This window comes from Sceloporus occidentalis, unplaced genomic scaffold, assembly GCF_023333645.1.
Source record: "Sceloporus occidentalis isolate IW3139 unplaced genomic scaffold, rSceOcc1.0.p SCAF_3, whole genome shotgun sequence".
NCBI classification, from domain to species: domain Eukaryota; kingdom Metazoa; phylum Chordata; class Lepidosauria; order Squamata; family Phrynosomatidae; genus Sceloporus; species Sceloporus occidentalis.
Window position 1 is genome coordinate 1,156,079 of NW_028316983.1, and position 8,476 is coordinate 1,164,554.

Here is an 8,476-nt window from a genome sequence, read left to right on the forward strand (position 1 = left end):
TATCTGTCAATAGGGATGCTTTGATTATGATTTCCTGCATGGCAGAAGAAGGGGGTTGGACTGCATGGCCCTTCTTGGGGTCTCTTCCAACTCTACGATTCTATGAAAATGTGGGACATTCAAGAAAAATGCAAGGCATAGCATTATTATTATTATTAAGCTTTATTTGTATAGCACTGTAAATGTACACAGCGCTGTACATAGAGTCAATAAAAATAGGTAACATAAACCTTCCCATGGCATACATTCTACAAAAAGAATTAAATATAATACAGATTAGTACATGTTAACGTTCCATAAAATAAGGCGGATAACAAATTTAAATAACATTAGAACATAATTACACAATGCCTGGGAACACTTCCCAGAACGGTATTCAAATTCTTGCTGGTCAGAAGGTAGAAAGGCAGGGCATGTTCTGGAAAAGGAGGACGCCTGGTCGCCCTGCGCATGGTCTTCCTTTTCCTCATTCCTGAGGCTTCGTTCCCACTCTTGCACCACTTCAGGCAATGCCTAACCCCAGAAGCCACTGCCCTTTCTTGTGCCTTCACTTCGACATCACAACTCAGCCTCTGGCTCAGTGCCCCGGGTGCAAGGAAGTGGCAATTTGCAAAGGAGAATGTAGGTGTTTGGCAAGCATGCCTAGGTCTAGGGAGTGGGTCTGGCTGGCACAGCACCCCCTTCTTGCCCCACTCAGAAGGAAGGATTGCACCACCCCAAAGCCATGGCAGGCCTCTTTGCCAAGCCATTGCACCTCCTCCTCCTCAGCCCCTTTTCCTCATTCCTCTGGGATGATGGAGCCCTTCCCTCATTCGCAGGTGTTGCTCCTAGTCCTGGGTGACTCTTGCAGATCCATTGCAATTATTTTTGGATGACAGGATGTAAGGAACCCTGATGGTGACGCATTGCACCCAGCAGAGGATGGATGGCAGAAACTGAGCCGCCAAACAGGAATCTGTTTTGAATCTAGCTTCTGGAAATGGTGACTAAGGTCCAAAGCACACTGCAGAAATAATCCAATTTGAGACTGCTTTAACTGCCCTGGCCCAGTGCTAGGGAATCCTGGGAATTGTAGTTTATTGTGGCCCCAGAACTCTCTGACAGAGAAGGCTATATGTCTCACAAAACCACAATTTCATCCAGAATTCACTTGCATTGAGCCAGGGCTGTTAAAGCAGTCACAGACTGCATTATTTCTGCAGCATGTTTCGGACATTAGGAGATTATCACACGAAGGAGATTGGGAGTTTATCCCATTAACATCCCGGAAAAATCGTGTAATTAATTGCACAAAATGATTTCACGCAACGTTGCACAAAACCCGCCATTAAAGAGGTCAGAAAGAAGCATTAATGCACATCTGATTACTTTCGGGATTTCAGTGACAATGCACTCCTGATATCACTTTATTTGCGCAATTTCATGTAATAATGATTCTCCCTGTTGAATTTCATTCTGTTAGCTTTGGCCCACCTTTCTAGTCTATTGAGGTCATTTTGAATGTTGATCCTCTCTTCTGGGCTATTAGCTACTCCTCCTAATTTGGTGCCATCTGCAAATTTAATTAGTATGCCCTCTATTCTTTCATCCAAGTCACATTCATCCAAGATACATTTTGTATTATTGAGCTGTATGAAAAAGGAGACCCTGGACAGTGCTTTCGCATTGTGCGCAGAGGAAGGGGCCAGATTCTGCCTTTTGGTTGGAATCAGGATCCCATCAGGGCTGCAAGAAAGGGGCCAAATGTTCAAAAGGCAGAGTCCATTTCCCTCCTGACTTCTCTTTCCCCTCAACACCAGCCCCAGTTTTGCTACTTTATCCATTCCTGAATGAATCATTGGATGACTGAGTTGGAAGAGACCTCCAGGGACCACTTGGTCCAACCCTTTGTGCCATGCAGGAATGTGCAGCTAAAACAGTCCCCAAAGAGGGGCACCCGAGGGATCCTATCAAGCCCCATACGCTGCACTCCAAGAAACCTTGGCCTAACCCAGGGATGGGGTTTCCCCAGGCTCTGTCCTTTGCTAGCTGCTTCCCTGCCCCAGGCCTGGCCACACCAGTTCAGAGGGGAAGGAAGCTGCATTGTGCAGTTCTGGACAAATCCATCCTGGCCCTCTTGTGCAACGGCCTGGGAGCTTCTTATAGAGGCAGCATCCTCTGCCTTGCCTTTGAGTCTCAGCTGCTGAGCACTCAACGCCTGGCACCATGGTGGCCTCCATCAGCCTTGCCCTCTTCATTGGCATCCTGGCTCTCTCCACTGAGCTTCCCGGTGCCAAGGCCAAAGGTAAGTCCTGTGAGCGGCACCTTTTTGGGTCTGAAGGAGAGGTGAATGGGACCCCTCCTGTCTGGCTATGAGGAAGACATCAGCAGGGCCAGGACCCATCCCTCTCACACTCCCTCAGAGGTAGTCTCCTTCTATGGAGGTCTTTGGAGGAGTCCTGGTGGCGCAATGGTTAAATGCCTGTATTGCAGCCATTCGCTCACAAACTGCAAGGTTGCGAGTTCAATACCAGCAAAAGAGCTCAAGCTTGACTCAGGCTTGCATCCTTCCCAAGGAGGTCAATAAAATAAGTCCTCACTCCCCAGCTTGTTGGGGGCATTTCGCTGCCACTTTGCAAACCCCTTAGGGACTGCTTAAATGCACTGATAAGTGGTATAGAAATATATTTGCTATTGCTGCTTGCTATTTAAACAGAGGCTGGATGGACATCCATCACAGAGAGCCCTTGGGGTCGCTTCCAACTCTAGGATTCTAGGCTTCTACCGCTGTCTGGAGGGAAGAGAAGGCATGCAACAAATCCTTCTCCTCTTGGAGTGTGAGATCCACAAGGGAGAGGACACTACCAGAGACTAGAACACGGAACAATGGGGGCAAGCTCCAGGAACAGAGATTCCAGCTCAACATTAGGAGGAACTGCCTGACAGTAAAAGCTGTTCAACATTGGAACAAAATCCCTTGGAGGATAGTAGAGTCTCTTTCTTTGGAAGTCTTTAAGCAGAGGCTGGATGTCTATCTGTCAATGGGGATGCTTTGGTTGAGAGTTCCTGCATGGCAGAATGGGGTTGGACTGGATGGCCCTTGGGCAATGCAATTTCTGAGGCACTTGTGGCTGAAAAACACCAGACTGTGGTCAAAGGGTTGTGGGCAGCCACCAAGAGGGACAACTTTTTTTTATACAATCATAGATTCATAGAGTTGGAAGAGACCCCAAGGGCCATCCAGTCCAAACCCTTCTGCCATATAGGAACTCTCAGTCAAAGCACTCATGGCAGATGACCATCCAGTTTCCATTTACAAACCTCCAACAGAGGAGACTCCCCTCCTCCAAGACCAGGGGTAGGCAACCTTTTTGAGCCGGGGGCCAGGTTGCTGTCCCTCAGGCGACTGGGGGGCCGAAGCCGGGGGTGGAGCTTCAACCCTCCGGGGCGGGGCCACGTGCTGGGGGTGGAGCTTCCACCCTCCGGGGTGGGTCCGCATGCCAGGGGTGGAGCTTCCACCCTCTGGGGCGGGGCCGCGTGCCGGGGGGTGGAGCTTCCACCCTCCAGGGGTGGGGCCACATGCCATGGGCGGAGCTTCCACCCTCCGGGGGCCAGGCCTCCCCATCTTTGCTGGCCCCTGACAGGGCCCCAGGCCCCGTCAGAGACCGGCAAAAAAGCTGGTGGGGGCCGCCAGCACTGGAGGGCCCCCGCGATGGCACCAGGCCTCCCAGAGGCTTCCTGCCGTCATCGGAGCCCTCATGGAGGGCCCCAGCGACGGCAGCGGGCCCCCCAGAGGCCCCCTGCCGCCCTCGGAGCCCTCCTGGAGGGCCCCAGAGACGGCAGCAGGCCTCCCAGAGGCCCCCTGCCGCCCTCGCAGCCCTCCTGGGGGGCCCCAGAGACAACAAAGGGGCCCGCAGAGGCCCCCTGCCGCCCTCGGAGCCCTCCTGGAGGGCCCCAGAGACGGCAGCGCGCCCCCCAGAGGCCCCCTGCCGCCCTCCTGGAGGGACCCAGAGACGGCAGCGGGTCTCCTAGAGGGCCGCCACCGCGGCTGCCCATTGCGGCTTTTCGCCGCTCTGGGCGCTGCCATTTTGGGCGAAGAAATGGCGGTGCCCATAGTGGCCTCTGGGGCTATGGGCGCTGCCATTTTTTCGCCCAAAATGGCGGCAAAGTCTCGCGTGACCTCGCCGCCATTTTGCTGCCCAAAATGACGGCGCCCAGAGCGGCGAAAAGCCGTGACGGGTGGCCGCCGTGGCGGCAGTGGCGGCGGCGGCAACAGAAGCTAGGGGCCAGGAGGCAGGCCTCCGCGGGCCGCATCCGGCCTGCGGGCCGGAGGTCGCCGACCCCTGTCCAAGACCATGCAAAACCACTATTTGAAGCAGAGAAGCTGTGGAGTTTATTCAAAGATATAGCTGTGTTTCTCTGTGGAATCAGAATGTAGAGAGATCTTATAGCAACTTTGAGACTAACTGAAAGAAAGAAGTATGCAGCATGAGCTTTTGTAGCTTTTGTCTACTTCCTCAGATCTTTCTTTCAGTTAGTCTCAAACATGCTACAGGCTCAGCAATGGCTTCTTTTCTTCGTCCTGGAGAGAAGTGTCCAGTGGGGCTCTGTCCTGGGGCCAGTGCTATTCAACATCTTTATCAATGACTTGGATGAAGGAATAGAGGGCATGCTTATCAAATTTGCAGATGACACCAAACTAGGAGGAATAGCTAATACTCCAGAGGACAGGATCAAGATTCAAAATGATCTGAATAGACTAGAAAGCTGGGCCAAAGCTAACAAAATGAACTTCAACAGGGAGAAATGTAAGGTACTGCACTTAGGGCAGAAAAATAAAATGCACAGATATAGGATCATGGGGGACACCTGACTGAATGAAACTACGTCTGAAAGGGATCTGGGAGTCCAAGTAGACCACAAGTTGAACATGAGTCAACAGTGTGATGTGGTAGCTAACAAGGCCAATGCAATTCTAGGCTGCATCAATAGAAGCACAGTCTGCCTTTTCTTTATGTGAGGGATCTGTTCCGGACTGCCCCACGTAAAGCGAATTCCGCCTATGCTCGAGCCCCATTTAAAAGAATGGGGCTCGTGGCATGGTGGTACGTGTGTGCCATGGGTGCCCCATTATTCCGCATGGGACGAGTCACCCCTTCTCCCAGCGCGGCCGGGTATGACTCAGGTGCACTGTATAGTGTCTAAAATAGATCAAGGGAAGTCATAGTGCCACTCTGTTCTGGTCAGGCCACACTTGGAATATTGCGTCCAATTCTGGGCAAAACAATTCAAAAAGGATGTTGAGAAACTGGAGCCATGTGTCCAAAGGTGGGAGACTAAAATGGTGAAGGGTCTGGAAACCATGCCCTATGGTTAGGGAGCTGGATATGTTTAGCCTGGAGAAGAGACAGTGAAGGTGTGATTTGATAGCCCTGTTTAAGTTTTGGAAGGGGTGTCACATTGAGGATGGAGCAAGCTTGTTTTCTGATGCTCCAGAGAATGGAGCAATGGATGCAAACTGCAAGAAAAGAGATTCCACCTCAACATTAGGAGGAACTTTCTGACAGCAAGAGATGTTTGACAATGGAACACACTCTGGCAAAGTGTATTAGAGCCTCCTTCTTTGGACGTCTTTAAACAAGAGGCTGGGGGTGCTTTGACTGAGAGTTCCTGCATGGCAGTAGGGGGTTGGACTGGATGGCCCTTCTTGGGGTCTCTTCCAACTCTATGATTCTATGATTCTGTTATTCTAATGTAGAGAGATCTTAGAATCATAGAATCCTAGAGTTGGAAGAGACCACAAGAAGGGCCATCCAGTCCAACCCAATTCTGCCATGAAGGAAATCACAATCAAAGCATCTTGTAGCAACTTTGAGACTAACTGAAAGGAGGAAGTTGGCAGCATGAGCTTTCGTAAACTTTACTTTCTTAGATCTTTCTTTCAGTTAGTCTCAAACAGCCTACAAGATCCCTGGTGTTTATGTACAGTGTTTAGGAAAGCTTGAGCAAAGAAAACCAAAACCCAAATGAGCAGGCTGGGAAAGACTTCACTCCTTCCTCTCCTTTCCTTCCTGTTGAGTTGAATCCAGACCACTTTTGCACTTTGAAGTCAGTTTGCAGCAACCAAATTAAGCTAATGATGAAAGAGGAAAGTGGGAGGTGGAAAGAGAAACGAGGACCTTTTAAAAGCAAATGAAAAAGTGGGATAGCAGAAGGATTAATGAAGAGGATGGTCCCTGCCAAAGTGAGGCTGCTGCTGCCGCACTGCAGAATTAATGGCAGTTTGACACCACTTTAACTGTCGTGGCTCAGTGCTATGGAACAGTGGGATTTGTGGTTTGCTGTGGGACTAGAGCACTCTGACAGGGGAGGCTAAATATCTCACAAAACTACACATCCCAGACTTCCATTGTATCGAGTCAGTTAAAGTGGTATCAACTTGCATTAATCCTGCCGCACAGATGCAACCCAGGACACTTGGAGGGCATGACTTACCTGCCTACTTACCTTCCTCTCACTCTGTATCTCTTCTCAGAGCGGTCCGGCTATTGCATAAATGTGCCGGTGCCATCCAGGGGCCCTTCAGACCCAGGCCCCTGCACCAAGTGCCATGCCGACGCCGACTGTCCACCGAAGAAGAAGTGCTGTGGTTCACCCTGTGGCAACACCTGTCAGACACCAGAACCAGGTAAGGACCGGTCATCTCATTGCACAAAATGGTGGTGGAGGAGAATGTTGCAGAGGAGGCGTTTGTAGTCATCTGGTGGGGAGGAATATAAGCAAATATGTTACCTTTTCATAGGCGTGTTTTAAAACTGTTATAAAGGGGAGTTCAAAACACACACACACAAAAACATACAAAACACAAATACACATACATATATGAAATGTCCTGAGTAGAAAAGGGTACAGTGGCTCTATGTTATCCGCTGGGATTTGGTTCAAGGCCCCTCCATGGATGCCAAAATCTGTGGATACTCAAGTCCCATTAAATACAGTGGCATAGCAAAATTGTGTGCCTTATATCAAATGAAAAACCAAGCTTTGCTATTTGGATTTTATACTTATTTGGAATGTTTTCAAGCTGTGGATGCTTGAATCTGTGGTTAAAAAAATCCATGGATAAGGAGGACCAGCTGTATATGATCTTGTAGCCCCTTTGAGACTCACTGAGAGAACGAAATTGGCAGCAGGAGCTTTCGTGGATTGCAGTCAGTTTCCTCAAATGCATTTAGAAGAATTGATAGGAAATAGACTGAAGTCTAGGAAAGCTCCTGCTGCCAATTTCTTTCTTTCAGTTTGTCTCAAAGTGTTTCACTCTTGAAGGACGTGTGTTGGTGGCTGGCAGCACAGAAGCCAAGACTGTGCCCAGCTCTGCCCAGCGGGGCTTGGCCCTCACCGTTGTTCCTGTCCTCACCCTCCTCTGGGTCTCTCTTCCAGTTCTCTGCCGCCTTCCTCCCATGACTGGACCCTGCAAGGCACGGATGCCCAAATTCTACTATAACTGGAAGAGCAAGAAGTGTGAGGAGTTCATCTACGGCGGATGCTATGGGAACCTGAACAGATTTGATACCAAGGAGAAATGCCAGCGGACCTGTGGGAAGCCAGGTAAGCCAAGTGCCAACCTTCCCCTCCTTCCCAGGCATCAGGGTCTTTGCTTCTTACACATCTCTCTCTCTCTCTCTCTCTCTCTCTCTCTCTCTCTCTCTCATCTATCTATCTATCTATCTATATCTAGAAATATACATTCAGCCCAGGGTGGGTGAGTGGGGGTCTCCCTTGTGTAGTCAAGCCATGGCACCATGCTGTTTCTCGTCCTTGGATGTCAGAATGAAATAAGCGAAGGGTTTCAAATTAGTTTGGCACAACTTAGTTCTGCCATCTTGCAAACTCTTTTTGCACAAGATAATCCCACTGAGTTGTAAACAATAAAAAGGGCCAAGGAGCATGAAGGGCTTTCCTCAAATCACTGAGCAATTGTTTCCAGAAATAGATTTGAAATGCCTCCTAGAAGACCTCTGGACATTTTTGCGATAGAAGTGCCATCGGATGCCTTCCAGAATCTGATAACGGTGTCTTTCTCTTTCAGGAGCTTCCTGAAGTGGAGGCAGGACAAGAGTTGAAGGAGTCATGGCACCATCTGGATGGAGCACCCCAAAAGCCAGCCCTCTGGCAGCACCCTTTCCACCTTCCTCCAACCCCCTTTGCTGTCTTTGGGGTCCTTTGAGATGGTCTGAAGCTATTCAGGGCAAGCAGACTGGGCTGGAGGGCTTCCATGAGCATTGGGGAAATAAAAGGTGGCCAATGTTTTCTTTCGTCTCCTGGATGCTTTGTGTTGCTCTTTTGAGTAGTTCCCATTTCTCCAGCTGATCTCCACCTTGGCTATTGCTGATCCTGCCCACAAAGACCGGAACCCCCCTTGTGAAGTTTTAATTCCTGCTGAACAAAATGGGACATGCTTTTGAATTATCATTTTTGGGCCACAGTGAAACACTGG

The 8,476-nt window shown here is 49.8% G+C and overlaps 1 protein-coding gene across 1 annotated transcript; it reads left to right on the forward strand.

Annotated features, from left to right (window-relative positions):
- The first annotated feature begins 2,192 nt into the window (after positions 1-2,192).
- On the forward strand, positions 2,193-8,275 carry LOC149315399 (eppin-like). Its single transcript, XM_089513409.1, has 4 exons — positions 2,193-2,284; positions 6,515-6,667; positions 7,420-7,587; positions 8,069-8,275. Exons 1-4 carry the CDS (start codon positions 2,206-2,208, stop codon positions 8,077-8,079), a joined length of 411 nt encoding a protein of 136 aa, XP_089369535.1. The 5' UTR covers positions 2,193-2,205; the 3' UTR covers positions 8,080-8,275.
- The last annotated feature ends 201 nt before the right edge of the window (positions 8,276-8,476 follow it).

What these genes read in the sequence shown, in the direction of transcription:
- LOC149315399 (XM_089513409.1), top strand. Translation starts at nt 2,206, where the DNA reads ATGGTGGCCTCCATCAGCCTTGCCCTCTTCATTGGCATCCTGGCTCTC. An exon ending in TCCCGGTGCCAAGGCCAAAG is followed by an intron (nt 2,285 to 6,514) that starts GTAAGTCCTGTG and finishes ATCTCTTCTCAG; the next exon opens with AGCGGTCCGGCTATTGCATA. An exon ending in CTGTCAGACACCAGAACCAG is followed by an intron (nt 6,668 to 7,419) that starts GTAAGGACCGGT and finishes TCTCTCTTCCAG; the next exon opens with TTCTCTGCCGCCTTCCTCCC.